Below are 19,923 nucleotides of genomic sequence, written 5' to 3' on the forward strand. Positions count from 1 at the left end.
TTTGATACTTACACATTTTTAAGAACTATTTCATCTACTAATTAGGGCATTTCAAAGTTAGAAAATAGCAACTACAGTACAGGATACAGAGGGTAACAAAACCTGCATCTCTGTATATGCATACATCTTTGGAGAATTCAAATGGTAAAAGTGTGGATTTTTTTTAATCAAGGGGTTACACTATGGAAACAAAACTAGTATTTGGAAACTAATTTGGAAGCAATTAAGTCCTATGTAACGATATAACTGAAATTACAGAAATTCATGTGGCTGAAAATATTGTAGAAAAGGCTAAATGTGAGACACAATTGCCAGAGGAGCATCCTGGACCAGAAAGCATTCCAGATGGACAAGGGAGTTCTACTTTGAAGGAAACATTTTAAAAATCTTTCAGTAACTGTAAAATACTTGACTTTTGTATTCAAGTTACTAACTGGACTTGTCTATCATAGTTATTCACATAGCAAACTACACATGCTTCAACGATTAAGTCAGGCAGAAAATTTTCAATATGGGTGTTAGCCGTTGGAATCATGTCTAGAATTTCAGCTGTCAGATAAAGCCTGGAGGCTAATTGTCTTATAAAGCTTTTCAGTGAGCTTCCAGAACATAGAAGGAAACAGACCTCTTACCCCCTTGACTAGCATACTGCATGAGACAGACTGAGACCAAGCCCTGTGCTACTGACAGAAAATCCACCTCTCATTCAGTCTCGACTCTGCATCCACCTCCTAGAGCCCACAGAGGAGCTGGCCAATTATCACTTTTTAGCACAGGAAACATTAGCTCAAGTAACTCAAAAAGACCTCCTCGGGGTAGGGAGATGGCTCAGCACTTAAGAACATTGGCTGTTTTTCCAGAGCACCTGTGATTGGCTCCCAACACCCACTGGGTGACTGATAACCACCTGTAGAATAATTCCAGGGAATCTGGTGCCCTCTTCCAGCCATTGTGAGCACATGCATACACAAGGGGCACATAAATTCACATATACACATTCACATGAATAAAAATAAATTTTCAAAAGGAGGTCTTCCACCATAGCAGCCCTGTGTGGCTTCATTCTCCTTAAATACATCTTGTTTGTTTGTCTATGTGTGTAGGTGTTTTGTCTGAATGTATATCATGCATCGTGTGCATGCCTGATACCCATAGAAGCCAGAAGAAGGCATTGGATCCCCTAGGCCTGGAATTATAGACGGTTGTAAACCCCCATGTGGGTTCTGGAAATCAAACCTGGTTGCTCTGGAAGAACAAACAGTGCTCTTAACTGTTAAGCCTCCATTAAAAAAAAAAAAAAAAAACCACTTGTTTACTTTATATGTTGGACAGAGTGCATGCATGTGACAAATCCAGATGACAGCTTGCAAGAGTTCTCTCCTTCTGCCATGTGGATCCCTGGAATTGAACTCAGGTCATCACTACACACTAACACCGAGAATAATTGTGATCACATCTGCTGCTGAGTCTTTCTGTGAATTTTTGCAGCTAACCTCTATACAGGAAAGGAACATAGCCCATGTGATCTTGACCTTTATCAGATGTCACAATCCCAGGTGTATAAATGTTCCTTGTAAAAGTAATTGTGAAAAATAAAGATAATCTTGGCCAGTATTACTGCCGTCCAACAGCTCTGCTAGCACTCAGACCCACTCTTAAATCACTGCCGACTCACCACAGCAGACAGCCTGATTCTTTAGATGGCGCTGCTAAAGTGCCCGCTGAAAACGGTAGCCGGCCTTCTCAAAGGACAGGCTTCAAGAGAGCGCTGAACGCCACACGGGGAAAGAGCCAATGGAGAGTGTCAGTCACCTGAACCTGAGGAGAGCTAACTAGCCATGTGGCAGGTCTTAGAAAAGAATAAACTGGGTTAATTAAGTTACAAGCTAGTGGGAATGAGCTAAAGCTCGAGGCTTAGGCATTTATTCATAAATAATTCAGTCTCAGAGTCATTATTTCTGGAACTTGGGCATGAGTAGAAAAGCCTGCAGCTATAGACAGACTTCCCTTATATTTTGTTAAGAAGTTGTCCTTGGGCCAGTGGATGGCTCAGCAGGTAAAAGTTCTTGCCACAAAAGTGTGGGGACCTGAGTTTGATTCCTGCAACCCACAATAGAAAGAGAGACTCAACTCCTGAAAGTGAAACTGTAACTTCTCAATGTGTGCTGCTAATACATGCACATGTGTGTACACACACATAATACACACACTGGGAGGACATCTTTCTTTCCCCGCAGTGCTGGGACTCAAGCCCAGGGGCTTGGCATCGGTGAAGCAAATACTGTCCTTAAGCTACACCCCTACCCTTAATAGGTGTCCATGATGACGAGTGGACTTGACCCACAGTCAGGATTTCCTTACAATTATTCCCTTCCTTGACTATATCCTAAGGTTATCTCCTTTAAGGGCAGACCCTAAGGTCATATGGACAAGCCTATATAAATCCCAGAATCAAGGACATCCACACAAACATGTTTAGTAATATAGTGTAGACTGGTTTCATCTGCATGAGACATCTGGGGATACCACATATCAAAGAAGACGGTTTGTGCAGCCAGAATCCCAGCACTCCTGCCTAGGATTGAAGCCATGTCCTCCAGCATAGAAACAGGGAGCTCTTGGGAAACAGGCTGCAGAACCCTCTGCTGGGGCAGGAGGCATAGATTTATGGAACTTTCTGACTTGTGGCAGATTCGGAACATGCCTGGCACCCACATGACACACTCTGAAGGGAATACCATAAGAAAGTACGGCCCAGGTCAGCAGCTTGTGATGGCCACTCCACCCAGCCCTGAGTATAGCACCATGTTTGTACTCCTGAGCGTGGGTGGCTTTTGCCATCTACTCTTTGGTCCACTATGATGCTCCACAACAGGTGTCTACTCCCGAGAGGCCACATGTGACCCTCCATATGCGAGCTCAGATCAGATCTTGAAGAATTTTTCAACAAAATGTTCAGGCCTCTACTCTGTGCTCTAGTTAGTCTCTCCACTGTGCTTCTCGCTGCAAGTGCAGTCCTCTGTCCATCCACACACTGCAGTGTCTGACTTCCAGAGCACACAGCAAGACCTTAGCACCTGAGTCTATTTTAAAATGGTGTCTCAGTTCACCTTATACATCTTTTGCTAAAAAACAGACAAGGATTTCTAAATTGACAACAAAGAACATTTGTTTTCTTCTCTTCTAAAACTCTTAGATTGTTCCTTTAAACACGACATGAATGTCTTTTGTTGTTTGTTTGTGTTGGTTTTTATAGACAAGATCTTACACTGTTTTCAAGATAGCTTCAAGTTCACAACAATCATCTTACCTCAACCTCTCAAGTGCTGGGAGTACAGGTATGACCCAGCATGCCCAAACTCACAAATGCTATTTCTTACTGAGTCTTTTACGCAAACTGTCATTTTCTATCTATTCTACATCTAATCTAAAGAAAAAATAGTGTATTAGTGAATATACAATATACATTTTTATATTTTTATAGCAACATACATTTTTAGTAGGCACACAGATCTCTTTACGGAGTCTTAATTTCATTATATATCAACAGATATCGCAATTAAGCAAGACGAGAGAGCAGACCCTTGAAGTGGGAAATGCAAATAATTCGGTTTTCCTTATGTGAGAGCCCTTGTTCTTCGTGCCTAGTGCTTTATGATTCTTAAGTGACACAATGCTGAGATGCATGCTTCACTATAAAACCCTTTCAGACTTCTAATAGTTACAGACAACAACTATCCTTTTAATAAACAATAGCTTGCTATTATATAACCCAACTTTGCATATATATTTGTAAACACACTTTCTCTTACCTTACACATTATATTGGATCTGAGAAGAGCACCTTTAAAAAGTGTATGTTTCTGAATTACATAGTTACATGGCTATAATGATACATATCCTTTAGAATATTCTGTTTTGTCTCATTGTGAGCAGGGCTATGGTAAATGACCATGTTTTATACAGTCTACTTAGATGAGTCACTGTGAGTCTGAGCACAACAGGACATTATCCTGGCTGAAGTAGACTTCCAGCCTTCACGTTAGGAAATGATACAGCAGCACCTAATAAAGCTAATGGAATTATACAATCACAGAATGTTTCGAACAGTGCTTTAGGAGCCCAGGTTGTCACAGGACTTCTACTCCAGTTTTCTCATCCTGAAGATCACAATCAAATCACCAATCACTATATAGGTTAACAAAGATTTTAGAATCTAGTAACACGGCAAGAAGCTTTGAGCACAGATCAGTGTTTTCAGTACTCTGGATCCGCATGCTAAAAGCCTTTCAGATTTATATCTCGGTGGGAAACAGTGCCCTGAAGCAACAGAAGAAAGTCAAAAGAGCTTGTGAGTAAGGACTTAAGTGGTTCGTAGAAAAACAGTAACATGACACTCAAGGTTTCATTACAAATCACCAGATGCAATAAAAATAGCCTAAGAGAAAATATTAGAGCCATATTTTCTCATATGTACAGTTAATCTAAAAAAAAAAAAAAACCTTCAGAAGAACATGAGCTTTTGAAGGATATATCACTTTATATTCTAGAACCACCTTAGGAGGACTGTGCAGCACAATTCCTTCCTCTTTCTTTGTTTGAACAAGGGTGTGGAAAACATCCAGCTTTGTTTGGCTCAACACAAGACAGCATTCAGAGCAGCTGAAGAGCCAGCACCTGCAATCAGAGAAGTGGACGCTCCCTTCCGGGGTAGAACCAGATGTAGAAGGTCATGGCTCAGGGCCACTGTGGTCACTGCAGGAGCAGCAAAGAGACTGTTCTCTTGCTAGCTGTCAGCTTACCTTGAAGAACTTCCATAGGGAGGACGGTCCAGGCATTTTCCAGGTAGGAAATGTAAATATAACGAGCTGTATTACAGGCCAGGCCAATGTACAAAACCCTGGAAAAATAATAATAATAATAAAAAAGGGAGAGTTAAGTTGAGGGCCAAGTGTGAAACACAAACTGTGTGTATTACTTATTTCACTCTCCAAACCACTCATGATTAAACAGATATGTTCCAAACTTAGGAACAGGATGCCTCATGGAAAAACGTAACCACCAGTGTAGGAAGGAGACTATCCTTACTTTACCTGCCTGCTGCCTTATGCTTAATGTCCCCAAATGCTTAATGTCAAAGCCAGAATCACCCTTCCTGAAACTTCATTAGTGGCAAAACAGATGCTTTGTTAGCCAGTGTGGGCTCCCAGCCAGCTACATAATGACGTTGCTGGCCTCCTTCCAGGTGGCTGGAGCCTGAGCGCGGCTGGGACCAGAGTCACTTCACAACAATGGGCAGAGAGGTTACAGTGACTGGGGGAAGTGTAAAAATGCACATAACCTAAGCCTTGATTAGATATGCAGGTCACCAAAGAGTGTCCCAAAATTCACATCTCTGAAAACTAAGATAAGCGTACAGCAATCTTTCATATTACTACCACCAAAAACATAAGTAAATCAAAATGAGCACAGAATGAGGCTGTGTAGCAAGCCTGGATACAACTGTGGCTGCTTCTCAGCCGGTGGGCACAGGAACAGCCCCCACCCTTATTTTCTATCTTCTGATAATTTTCTTAACCTTGAGGCTTTTATTTTCTTTCCTTGAGGGATAGAGGCACAGACAGACAGACAGGCAAGCAGACAGACAGACAGAATGTGTGTATCCAGGTACACATAGGACCCAAAAAGAGCATCATATCCGCTGGACACGGAGCCACAGGCTGTGGTAAGCTGTCTGCTATGAGTGCTGGAAGCCACTCTCAGGCCGTCTAGAAGCATAGAAAGTGGTCACAGCCCCCGAGCCTCCCTCCAACCTGGCCGAGTGAGCCCATAGGACAATCGGCGTCTGCCCTCTGCCCTCATCTTGCACGACTGTATTTTTACATTTCCTAAACACTGCTGTAACTGGAAGTGATCAAAAGTATGGAAGAAAGGACGGAGAAACGACAGAGGAACGCAGGGAGGGGCAGGGACCACGACACACCACTACAAAGAGCTTATGAGGTCCTCAGGGAAGTTCCTTACATAGAGAGAGGCCTGGACCGTCTAGCTCTACATCTGTGTACCTGGATACATGTGCACACATTCACACTTATGCGGCTTAGTGAATAAAAGAATATATTTCTATCTCGTTTGATAAAAATTACTTTTACTTGCTCCTAATCTATCAGCCTCTCTCTGCTATAAAAAACGACACAGAAAACTAAGATATAAACCCCTATACAGAAACAGACCTTTCAACTCCGTTTTTTTATTGATATATTTATTTACATTTCAAATGATTTCCCCTTTTCTGGACCCCCACTCCCCGAAAGTCCCATCAACTCCGTTTTTAAGTTGGAAAGCAGCCCTGTTCATGGCTTCCACTTAGCCTAACATAGGGATCAGTTAGGCCAATCATATTAGGGGTTATGAAGTAGACAACTTAGGCTTTCTGCACTACAGTCTATTGCAATTGAATTCCACTGTGGTGGTGTTGATAGCAGCCACAAATGCTACACACATGAATAAGTGTGGCCATACCAACAGTTAGTTAGAAGCACTAGAATTTAAATTTAAAATAATTTTCATGAATTCTTCTTGTGCTTTTTCTCAACCATTTTCAAAATGTAGAATTTTTTTAATTGATAGGTTATACAAAAAGACAGGATGTAGTCCAGATTTGGCCCTGAAGCCACAATCTTGATGACTGTCCTAGCTCATTAATTGCTAGCCTTAGCTATATATCAAATTTACTCTAATAATTTCCAAACGTGTGTCAAGACCCATCTCAATAAAGAGTGCTCTGGGTAAAGCCCATGTGTGGCACATTAAAAACCTCCAAGGCTGTTGTGACACGGAGTCAGGGCAGAGAACCACGGGCATGCTTCTCCTAAGTGACCCCGGTGATATTCTGTAAGCCTGTCCTAAGCAAAATTGCAATCCCCCTCTAACATTCCTACCGCCCATCTCTAACCAGGCTTTTGACCTGGGAAACTTTATTAGATCCAGGAAACAGTTCAAAACTCTCAGCTTAAAGTAGCACAATGTTCAGGAACCAGTTTAAAGGGTGCATTACACTGGGACCCCCAGATTCTCCATATGTGGAGCTCAGTTACTATAGTTCCTGGTGTATGCCTTCTGGGACTCTGAGGTCTTCACTGCAACCAACCGGCTTGGTTGCCATGAATTTAATTTACCATCACTTTATCCCCTTGGTTCCAAAGTCACAACAGATAGTGTGCTAGACCAAAAAGAGTCCCATAAAAAGTAAAATGAGAATAGTCAGAACAACTTACTCTGTCTCTCTAAAACAGGATGTTCACACATCAAATGCTGATATAGTTTGTGGTGATCTCACAACACAAGCACTTGACAAGTGGTGGCAATACCATTACTTAAAAAAGTAGGGGGGGGGGGATCCAAGAATTTTTTTTGTTCTCTGACAAAAACTTTATTCCAGGATTCCCGAGGGAGCCTCTTAGATTTGGGATTTCAAATGTCCCCCAACAGTGTACACAGGACAGCTATGGTCCCCAGATGGTGTGCTATTGGAATGCAGTGGAGAAGTCAGTGCAGATCACAGCTCGGGGCACTGTTCTGGGAGGTTGTGGGCTTGGCTGGTGGAGGTGAACTACTGGCAGGTCTTTGAAGATTATAGCTGGCCCTGCTTCCAGGCCCATGCTCTGATCCTTAAGTCACCAGGCTATAAATGAAGGAGTCACATCCCAAAGCCTCCCTGACAAGCCACCACCCTTTCCCTGCCATAACAGATTTCACCACCTAAAACTGTGAGAGTGAAAATGAACCCTCGTCCCCTGAAGTTGCCATGTGAGGTATTTTGTCAAAGCAGTGAGAAAAACAACTAATAGCGGGGCGGTGTACTTGAAGGGGCTTTTGGGACCCACCCCTTTCCTTGTTTTCTGCTTCTTGGCCACCACTAGGTGAGAGGCTTGCTTTCCCCGTGCATTCCATACCACAATGTCACTCCCAAATACAAGACCAGAGACACAAGGCCAAGTTAGTCATAGCCCAAACATGTCTTCCTCCTTTTAAATGTTGTCTCTGGTATTTTGTTACAGCCATGGAAAGCTATGAATATTGAAGCGGAGCATTTCAGTCCTCACCCACCATCTTGGAGAACAGTCGCTTTAAGCAATTAGCAAAGGTTGAGTTATGAGGTGGAAGAAAAGTGGTACTTGAGTAAAGGCAAAGACATAAACATACTGACCGACTAAAAAACATTTCAGCGACCCAAGAATCCCTTGAGTATTTGAACAACCAGGGTATTTAAACTACATTTCCCTTTATAGACTGAATGTGAATGTATTTGGTGACGTGTAATGTGACCCCCCCCCACTAGGTCACGTGGGTGGGTCCTAAGTCTATGTGACAGGTCTGGAATCTTCAGAAGATGAGAGGAGAGAATGATGGGGCAGATAGTAGAAGAAGGCGAGTCAAAGAGTGGGCCTCAGAAACCTTACCCTGATGGCACTTTTATGTTAGACTTTTAGCTTCAAAAACTTTGAAGAAAAACAAGCGTTCTAAGCTGTCCTGATGCTAGTATTTTGTTAGGGTAGCTCTGAAGCCAGTGCATTTAGTCTGAGTTTGTTAATAAAAAGGAAATTATTAGGTATTCATTAGGCCATCTTCTGGACAGACCAAGTCTTTACACTGAACATAAAGTTATGTTCAGGGTCTTAGACTATTCCTTGGTACCAGTGACCTAAAGCACTTCTCCGAGAGCGAGTGTGAATGGACACCTAGAAATCATTGTTGTGAGGGTAGCAACAACTATCATCTCTCTCCTGTTTCGTAGCAGGAGTCAGTAAGAAAAGCAGACAAGAAAGAGGCAGGTTTGGGGCAGGTATTTGGTGTAAGTGACATTACCCACCAAGATGTGCTAGCAGCGCAAACAGCCAAATACCTTGTCAGATTAACCTAAATTGGAGCAAAATGTGAAAGTCAGAGAAAAGTGCTTATGAGACTCTAACTTTTTATATGACCACAATTCATGGCAGCAGCAGTTTTTGGGTGACTGGCAATCACAAAGCTGATATTGTTGTCAATAGGTAATATTGAAGAGAGACACAGAATTGTGAAGTCATTTGGGGTTCCTGATACAGCATATGTGAGCAGGATACCGACTGTAATATGTCAGAGTCCCCATCCCCAAGAGCCAGACAAAATCCCAGTGAACACGTGTTTTAATAGTACATTTTTACCAAGACATCACTGTGCACACTATGCACTACTGGGTTCAAGGAGAATGGAAACAAACAGAAAATGATCCTTGTCTTAAAAAAATGTCAATCCACTGGGAAGAAAGCAATGTCAATAAACAAGTTAAAACAAGGACACATGCACAAAAAAGGTATGGAAAAACTTGCTACCCATATTGGGTCAGACACACCTAGGTTAAAAATTGACAAAAGTAGAAACAGCATTACACACAGCAGGAGCAAAGGGAATAAAAAAATAACCAAAAAAATGAAAGATGGACAGAGACTATGTTGAAAAGATATAAAAAGGATAAAAAGTATAAGGGCAAAGGGGAATAAGGAAACCTCTTCATCCAGACTTATTCTAGAAATTATTCCAGAGACAGCACAGGTGGAAACAGGGAGTCTAAGTAGCCTCAACCTGTGATGTTCAACCAATTCTCTACACAGCTAATCTATATCTCCAGGTCCCTGTGTTTTGTGACCTGGGTTTCTGTTTCAGTTTAAAAAAGCAGGGACTAGAGGGACAGCTCAGTGGGTAAGAGCACCGGGCGCTTTCCCAGAGGACTCAAGCTCAAGTCCTAGCACCTTTGTCAGGAGACACAACTGCTTGAAACTCCAACTCTGGCCAAACTGACACCCTCTTCTAGCTGCCATAAATACCCACACCCCACACACTGGTCACACACACACACACACACCTAAACAAAAATAATAAATTTAAATTAAAAAAAATAACAAGGTCATAGCTGAGAAACTACTGAATATTGCTCCTATTCTTTAATCCATTGATAGTCTGGGTGTAACTAAACCACATAGTTGCCTAAAGAGTTGAAAAAATGAAATAGTATTTCCACAATCATTTTCATTCTGAACCAAAAAGGAAAAGGAGGAGGAGGAAGAAGAGGAAGAAGGGAGGGAGGGAGGGAAGGAGGAGGAGGAAGACAAGAAGGTTATCTGTAGTCGGACTTTAGGAAACTCTTTGCTTGCTTCAGAGTTACATATCAGAAAGCATATGGAATGAAGTGGGGACATTCAAATCAAACCAATATTATCTTAAAAGCCATTTATCACACGGCCTACCAAGCCCAGCACTGTGTCCTCTAGGCCACATACATGTTGAAGGAAACTGGCTCAGCACCACCCCATCCCTGTGTCCTGATGGTACTCCTTCAGATCTTACTCACCTGTACACATATCCCCTTGACAAATGACCACAACACCATGTGACTAAGTGCACAACATTTAGCTTAGTAGAAACTATACATTATAAGCTGACCATGTCATCAGTGGAAGGTGAGGCCTCCTATATTATGATCACTCCATTTTGTACTTAGTGCCTGATATGAGTACTCAATAAATATTTATAAACTGGTGAGAACTAAGAATACTTTAAATCAAACACTGATTAATAAATATGTATTAAACATATTTACACCATATACTAGATACAAAGGCAAATAAGATCTAAATATTATGAATATATTATGTTTATAAGTGTGTATTTTCAGATAGCTGGTTAGAGTATAGGAATAAGTATATAGTTTATGAAGAAATTGATTAACTTCCTAGAAACAGGAAGGTTAAAAAAGATGTCCCTGACAAGAGCCTTCTGATTTCCCTCTGGTCCAGAGCTGATCTTCTGCCACAGGGCTACACTCCTAAATAGCACCAAGAGAGAGCTAGCCTCCCAGGAGTGCAGACAAGCCTGTGAGCACAGGTAAGACCACCACTGCTGCTCAGAGGGATTGTCCTGGAACCCTCAGGACACAGGAACCCATGAGTAGCCTGGGACAGGAACCTTCCAGTCTCCATCTGAGCCCAGCGCTGGTCATGTGCCACAGTGCTACAAACACAAATACCACCAGGAGAGAGCTGGTCACCCAGAACAGCCAACACGCCTGTGAGCACAGGTAAGAACACCACTTTTCTTCAAATTCCTGGCCCAAGAGGGACCCTCCCTCTCAAATTCATTTGGTATAGCAAAAACTATTCTCAACAATAAAAGAACTTCTGGGGAAAACAGCATCCCTGACATCAAGCTGTACTACAGAGAAATTTGTTAAAAACTGCATGGTATTGGTACAGTGACAGGAAGGTAGATCAATGGAATAGAATTGAAGACCCAGAAATGAACCCACCCACCTATAGTCACTTAATCTTTGACAAAGGATCTAAAACCATCCAGTTGGGGGAAAAAAAACAGCCTTTTCAACAAATGGTGCTGGTTCAACTGACAGTCAGCATGTAGAAGAATGCAAATTGATCCATTCATTTTTTTAAAAATAATTTTTAATTATTTATTTAGTTTATATATGTAAGTATACTGTAGGTTGTGAGCCACCATGTGGTTGCTGGAAATTTAACCCAGGACCTCTAGAAGAGCAGTATTCTTAACTGCTGAGACATCTCTCCAGCCCAAATTGATCTATTATTATCTCCCTGTACAGAGCTCAAATCCAAGTGGATCAAGGATCTCCGCATAAAGCAGATACACTGAATCTAATAGAAGAGAAAGTGGGGGAAAGTCTCAAACATATGGGCACAGGGGAAAGGTTCCTGAACAGAATATCAATGGCTTCTGCTCTAAGATCAAGAATTGAAAAATGGTACCTCATAAAATTGCAAAGCTTCTGTAAGGCAAAGGACACTGTCAATAGGACAAAATGGCAACCAAAGGACTGGGAAAAGATCTTTACCAATCCTACATCTGATAGAGGGCTAATATCCAATATATACAAAGAACTCAAAAGGTTAGACTCCAGAGAACCAAATGACCCTATCAAGAATGGGGTACAGAGCTAAACAGAGAATTCTCAACTGAGGAAACTCAAATGGCTAAGAAGCACCTAAAGAAATATTCAATATCCTTAGTCATCAGGGAAATGCAAATCAAAACAATCCTGAGATTCTACCTCACACCAGTCAGAATGGCTAAGATCAAAAATTCAGGTGACAGCAGATGTTGGTCAGGATGTGGAGAAAGAGGAATACTCCTCCATTGTTGGTGGGATTGCAAGCAGCTACAACCACTCTGGAAATCAGTCTGGCAGTTCCTCAGAAAATTGGACATAGTATTACCTGAGGCCCCAGCTTTACCACTCCTGGGAATATACCCAGAAGATGCTCCAACATGTAATAAGGACACATGCTCCACTATGTTAATAGCAGCCTTATTTATAATAGCTAGAAGCTAGAAAGAAGCCAGATGTCCCTCAACAAAGCAATGGATACAGAAAATGTGGTACATTTACACAATGGAGTACTACTTAGCTATTAAAAACAATGAATTCATGAAATTCTTAGGCAAATGGATGAAACTAGAAAATATCATCCTGAGTGAGGTAACTCAGTCACAAAAGAACACACATGGTATGAACTCACTGATAAATGGATATTAGCCCAGAAGCTCAGAATGCCCAGGATATAGAACTCACAGACCATATGAAGCTCAAGGAGAAGTAACACCAAAGTGTGGATACTTTGTTCCTTCTCAGAAGGGGGATCAAAATACCCATGGGAGGAAATACAGAGACAAACTGTGGAACAGAAACTGAAGGAAAGGTCATCTAGAGACTGCCCCACCTGGGGATCCATCCCATATACAGTTACCAAACCCAGACACTATTGTGGATGCCAACAAGTGCTTGCTGACAGGAGCCTGGTATAGCTGTCTCCTGAGGCTCTGCCAGTGTCTGACAAATACAGAAGTGGATGCTCACAGCCATCCATTGGACTAAGCACAGGATCCCCAGTGGAGGAGTTAGAGAAAGGACCCCAGGAACTGAAGGAGTCTGCAGCCCCACAGGAGGAAAAACAATATGAACCAACCCAGATCTCTCAGGGACTAAACCACCAACCAAAGAGTACACATGGAGGGACCCATGGCTCCAGCTGCATATGTAGCAGAGAATGGCCTTGTTGGACATCAATGAGAGGAGAGGCCCTCAGTGTAATGGAATGCCAGGATAGGGAAGCAGGAGTGGGTGGGTTAGTGAGCAGGAGGAGGGGGAATGGGATAGGAGATTTTCGGGGGAGAAACCAGGAAAGGGGATAACAGTTGAAATATAAATAAAGAAAATATACAAGAAAAAAATATCCTAAGTGAGGTAACCCAATCCCAAAAGAACATACCTGGTATATTGGCACAAAAGCTCAGAATACCAAAGACACAATTCACAGACCACATGAAGTTCAAGAAGGAAGACCAAAGTGTGGGTGCTTCGGTCCTGCTTAGAAAGGGGAACAAAATACTCACAGGAGCAAATACAGAGACAAAGTGTAGAGCAGAGACTGAAGGAAAGGCCACCCAGAGACTGTCCCACTTGGGGAATCATCTCAGATACAGTCACCAAACTCCATCACTATTGTGTACGCTAAGAAAGGTTTGCTGAAAGGAGCCTGTCTCCTAAGAGGCCCTACCAGAGCCTTACATATACAGAACTGGATGCTCACAGCTAACCCTTGCACTGAGTGTGGGGCCCCCAATGGAGGAGTTAGACAATAGACTGAAGGAACTGAAGGGGTCTGTAACCCCATAGGAAGAATAACAATATCAACCAACCAGTCCCCCCAGAGTTCCCAGGGACTAAGGCACCAACAAAGGAGCACATGGCTCTGGCTGCATATATAGCAGAGGATGACCTTGTCAGGCATCAATGGGAGGAGAGTTCCTTACTCCTATAAAGGTTAGATAGACAGGAAGATAGATGCCCCAGTGTAGGAGAATGGATGTCGGGGAGGCGGGAGTGGGTGGGTGGGTGGAGAAACACCCTCATAGAAGCAGGGTAATGGGGGATGGGATAGGGATTTCCAGGAGATGGGGAAACTTGGTCAGGGGATAACACTTGAAATGTAAATAAATTGAAAGAAGGAATGTAAGAAGGAAAAAAGAAAGAAAGGAAGGAAGGAAGGAAGAAGGGGGAGAGAGAGAAAAGAAAGAAAGAAAGAAAGAAAGAAAGAAAGAAAGAAAGAAAGAAAGAAAGAAAGAAAGAAAGAAAGAAAGAAAGAAAGAGAAAGAGAGAGAGAAAGAGAGAATGAAAGAGAGAGAGAGAAAGAGAAAGAGAGAAAGAAAGAAAGAAAGAAAGAAAGAAAGAAAGAAAGAAAGAAAGAAAGAAAGAAAGAAAGGGAGGAAGGAAGGAAGAAAGGAAGAAAGGTAGGTATTTGGCAACATTTTTGACAATGTTCATGACTAAGCTTGACGATAAACTGTGAAGATATAAACAGTTCAATGCACAGGGACTTTGGGGGATAGCCTGAGACACTGTACAATGGAAGCCAGCACGTGTGCAAAAGCAGACAACAAGGCTCTGCTCACAATAGGCCTGTCACAGGAAAAGACAGAATTGCCACATGTAAGCCACAAAGCTCCAAGAACCAGTGGTGTTCCCATAGAACAGCTGAAGGGATGAGCCTGAACTCCTGGGGGACACCAACCAAGAACTCGTGGAGGACACCAGGCAGGTATCCTGGGCTACTGACCCATCCTTGGAGGACAGGTCCTAAGAACCACCGTGCATCATAAAAGAAGACCGGGAGAGAAGCAATGATCATCTTAGCTGCGTGTGTTCTGTGCGGATACCAAAAAAGGTTGAGTTGACAAAGTCTGAGGTTGCTGCTGGACCAAGTCATTCCATGTTATTGTCAGATCTTTCTCCTCTTAGATGGCTAAGAAGCTAGTAGAACAATGACAGTGACCATTGGCAAGGTCACTGTAGTGGCAGTCTCTGGTCATATTTACATTTCTTTATTGTTCTTTTACTTGTCTGTATATGTCCAGGAAGAAAATTAGAATGTTCAAAACTGAATAGTACTGTCATTAATGGGATACATCTACTTCTGCTCAGCTGTTACATTTTCCAAATAGGTAAAAGGCAAGTGAACACACACACACACACACACACACACAATTGTTTAGTTTTTCCTAGTAGGGCTGAGGTAGCCACATGGTATGAATACTATAATTTCAAAGCATAATCAGTGGCATTTGATATATTGGTTATTTTGGGAAAGGCATTCAAAGTTTAGTTGACTATAGGTGACATTTGAGAGAACTCAAAAAGTTAATTAAAATTCAAGCTAAAAGAGAACTGTGACCAAGTCCAAAGCTACTCCTCTTGCTTTTGTGCTTGTAGTGGTGCATTTGAAGACGTGACTTACATATCAGACAGACAAAAAATAAAAAAGAGCCAGAAAATAAAGGGGATGGAGAACCCCAAATGAGATGGATCATGTGGAAGAGTAGCCACGGGAACTGGAGAAGCAGGCTGCGAGGACACTTGAGCAGGCGGGTATCCCTTCTTTGGAAGAGGGGGTGCGAGGCAGACAGGGGTACAATGTATGCAGCAAATTAGTCTGAGGTCTTCCTCAGTTTCCAGCTAGACTCGACCCTGGAGCTGCCTAGGGTCTCCAGCATCTGTCTGGATCAGTCTGTCACCAAAGAATTGGTAGAAGGAAGAACCCAAGTTCTGATGACATCATCTGAGACCTACTTAAAACTATCCCTAAGGCCAATGGCTGGGCTTTTCAGTCATACAGTATATTTTTCCTCTCTTCACCTAAGTCTCTCTGAGTAAGGTTTTCTGCCTCTTCAACTGCAAGTCCCATGTGACACGAATGTTAGCTGCCTTATGAGCTAGCAAATTCTACATTACTACATATGGCCAAACCAAGGCTAGGTAACGATCTCTTCCAAGGCCTAGAGTCCACAGCAGGATGAAGCCAGAACTGTGGGTCTATCCTGTACATACTACAGAGTACTTGAATGGTTTAAGCAATAGACAGTTACTGTCTTAGCATTCTTGGGGCTTGGGGTTCAGGAAGGTGGTGTCAACAGTGTTGATTTCTTCAAATGCCTTCCACCCTGGTTTGTCGGTGACTGTTTTGTCCTATGTCATTGTGAAGTATGTCTTCCCTCTGTGCTTGTTTGTCCTGATCACTTCTTATAAGGACAGCAGTCAGGATGGATGAGAGCCCATATAAATGCCTTCATGTTTATTTAACCACCTCTACAAACACTCACTTCCTCAAGAGTGTGTCACTGCAGCCTCTCCATAAACGATGGGTCAGTGCTGGTGTCCCAGGGACTCTGCATTAGGTGGAAGGAAGCTGGCTCTACGAGAAGGGCTGGGAGCACTTTGGACAACCTCGTTCAGACATATTTGCTCATTTACTTTAGCTGGAGGATTGGCATTTACTTTCCCACTGGTTGATATAAAATGAATGGCTTGTACAAACATGGCTAATTAGTACACTTGGCCAGTGTGGAGCACAGTGGGCACGTGGATTATATTCAGGCAGGCAGACTCAAAGCGGCCTTTCTATAAGGTCACTTTCGAACACATCAAATAAGCCTATAAAGAATACATGTGGGGTTTGAAAACATGGCTCAGTCAGGACAGGTGCCTGCCACCAAGCCCACAACCTGTGCTCAACCCCAGAACCTACTTTGTGGGAGAAAAGAAGTGACTCTGTAAAGTCGTTCTCTGACCACCACACATGTGCTGCGGCACTTCATACATCCTTCTACCCTGGCACGCATGGAGTAGAAAATACAGTGTGTGAGCCAGCACTAAGTTTTAAAAAAAAAAAAAAAAAGCAAAGCTTTCAGCAAGAACATGGATGCCCTGAGAATTCTGCCCAAACCCATAAGACTCTATGTTCTAAACTGCACTGAAGCCACACAGCTCTGGAGAACATCAATCTGGTGCAGCAGGACTGCTCTAAGTCTCACACCCACATCCCCATCACTAGCTGGATGGACAAATAGGATTGTGTGCATGTCTCCTGCATCTCACAGTCTGAGCATCATGGAGCATAAAGGATAAGGACTTCCAGGAAGGGGAAGTCTGATGCGGGACTTCTTTCAAAACCACAGCATCAAGTAGACCCATACTTTGAACTAAAAAAGTACAGTGGCTTCTCCAGCAGCCCATTTCACAGATGAGCAAAGAGAGGGTTGTGGGGGGGCAGGGATCCAGCACAGGGTCACTATTAGACTTGACAGCCACGTGTTGTTTTCCTACTGCAGGGTGGGTCCCTGGAGAGTAGCTAGGCATGTTCATGTGTTTTCACATGACACGGCTGAGCACTTAGATTAAGGAAGCTGGGTGTGTATTTGTGTTGGCTTTGGAAAGCTTTCTGACATTTTAAACTTTCACGAATCAATGAGATGAGCAGGCAGAAGAAAAGTAGAAAAGCAAATGGCACTCAGCAGCGGTCCAAGGTTCTGGATCACCCAGAAGCACATGGTGTTCCAGGAAGAAAGGAGCCCAGAGGCCACATCCACTGAGGAAGCTACAGACACCGCAGGCATCCATCCAATGGAGGCAGGACAGGAGGCCAGGAGGGTTCCTTGCTTACTGGAGACTCAGGGTCTCCTGTTAGCTATGTAAGTAACAGAAACCAAGGATAGGCTTACATGGTGAGAGGAGAAGGGAGGTAGGAACAAGCCACAGAGAGCACAGAGCACGCAACACAGATCACTAAGCACAGAGCACTCAGCACAGAGCTCTCAACACAGAGCACTGAGCATAGAGCACTGAGCACAGAGCACTCCACACAGAGCACTCAGCACAGAGCACTCAGCAAAGAGCACTCAGCACAGAGCACTCAATATACAACACTCAATACAGAGCACTCAGCACAGAGCACTCGGCCTGCTCTTTAAATCTAATCCTAGCCTTCCTCCCATCATCAACCTTTTAGGGATCTCTCTCTCTCTCTCTCTCTCTCTCTCTCTCTCTCATCTCTCTCTCTCTCTCTCTTTCTCTCTCTCTCTCTCTCTCCTTGAGCCATGCAGTACTCGGCCTGCTCTGCTCACTTACTGTTCTTTACCACGTAGGCCATTAACACGCCTGTATTTATTTTTTTGTCCCTCAATTCTTAATGTACAGGACTCTGAACAACTGACATTTCTTCAGAGAAAGCACACACACACACACACACACACACACACACACATGTCTGACCTACCCACACTAAACCCACTCCCTTGCCTTAGCTGATTTGGGATGTTTCACATGTCATGAAATTAAAATAATGTTTACTCTTTATTACCTACCCCAATAGAACATTAGTCCATGAAGCCTGTTCATCTGTCATATTATATACTGCATGTTTGCCTGCGTCTACAAAACTGCCTGCCATGACTATGTTAATAAATGTTAATAAACATTTGCTCAAGGAATGAACTTTAACAGTAATGATACTGCTTCCTGTTCCTACCCAAGCACTTAGTCAATACTGTGCATTATCTCACTGGATTTTAAACATGGAATGAACTCAGGTACAGTTGTTGCTCCAGCTTCACCAACAAGGAACATGAAACTCATAAGACAGAGAAAACATGATGGCCGCCATACTACCCAGCCATCCAGGGCTTGGACTGGCAGCTGGAGGGAAACCCCGGCTGACCTATTTCACTCTTTCTCAGTTTCCTAAATGGAATGAAGTGCCTGGCTGTGGAGGTAACCCCAGCACTGCACCGCACTCCCAACCTCTACAGGCAGCACACAACACACAGTAGCATGGTCCAAAGACACAAAACCAGGGGGTATAAGCAAAAGTCCATCTTCTATTGTTTGCAGAACCACATTCTGTGTGTTGTTTTCCAAGGAAAGCAAAGATTAAATAACTGGTGCCTTTTACAGAGTCAGGCATGTTTTCAGTAGAAAGCCACCAAAGAACAGCTCTTAATAGTTCAGAAATAAAGAATGAAGTGTGTGTGTGTGTGTGTGTGTGTGTGTGTGTGTTCTTCCTTAAGTTAAAAAGTCTTTGGAGAGAGATATTACAAAAAAAGCTTCTAGGGATTTCTTCTATTCTAAATTATACAATTGCAATTCCCTAAAGATTTTCATGGATATGTAGAAATAAAATGAGTTAAATGACTTAGGCTTGTGGTTTGTCTAAGAAGGAGACCAACACTGAAGGGATTGAGTAATCACACAGCTGTTCAGACTGGACATAACTTGGCTTTTTCATATCCTCGTGTGATCTTTAGTTTTCCTCGCTTCATCTACTTCACTCCTATTCTAGATCAAACCTTGCACATTCTCAACAGCCCCACTACAACCTCACTCCCTTTGATAAAAAAGAACTATAGTTACTACTCAAATCAGGGCTGTTGTTGTTGGACACCAAGTCTCATTATTAAGTAAAAGAAAATAGAGCCAGAGGCTATGGTAATAACATGAAGCACATTTTTAATGATTTATATTTATGTTATTTAGGGGAAACTTAGTAATAAACATAGTAAGTATAAAAAGTCTTAGTGGGCACCTGATATATTTGGAAGGATATGCCTCTTTAAGACACAGCTACAATGACTTACACAGATATATTTGGATCTTCAATAGTAGAATAGGTTATATACGCCCACTATAAGGAGACAAGGTATTCAATTTTTTCCAATAGGAAATACAAACAAAAGAAAATGCAGAGAATACTGAACACCAGGAACTGGAAACTTAGGACCCATTTCCCTCCTTCCTTGGTCAGGACACTGTCATACAGCATAAGTTTTCTCTGCTCCCCTTTCCTTACATCTTGCCAAAAAACTTCAAGTCTCATAACAATTACAGTGTACTCTGTGTCTCTTCATTCAGTATTTTTCTAAATATGTTCGTTTATCCATGAAAATGCTTAACTTTTTAATATTTATCTATCGTTAGAACCTAATAAATGTATCAAAGCATATCATTCAGACATGTACCCACTTAATTTT

The 19,923-nt window shown here is 42.5% G+C and overlaps 1 protein-coding gene across 4 annotated transcripts in view; it reads right to left on the bottom strand.

Moving 5' to 3' along the window:
* Positions 1–19,923, bottom strand: part of Mfsd6 (major facilitator superfamily domain containing 6) — a 67,844-nt gene that overhangs the window by 14,917 nt on the left and 33,004 nt on the right. For all 4 annotated transcript variants that reach the window (XM_052192877.1, XM_052192880.1, XM_052192878.1 and 1 more), the window contains one exon: positions 4,803–4,900. In XM_052192877.1, coding sequence (XP_052048837.1) covers positions 4,803–4,900 — 98 coding nt within the window. The remainder of the gene's footprint in view (positions 1–4,802; positions 4,901–19,923) is intronic.

Source organism: Apodemus sylvaticus, chromosome 9, assembly GCF_947179515.1.
Source record: "Apodemus sylvaticus chromosome 9, mApoSyl1.1, whole genome shotgun sequence".
In the NCBI taxonomy this organism is placed as follows: Eukaryota; Metazoa; Chordata; class Mammalia; order Rodentia; family Muridae; genus Apodemus; species Apodemus sylvaticus.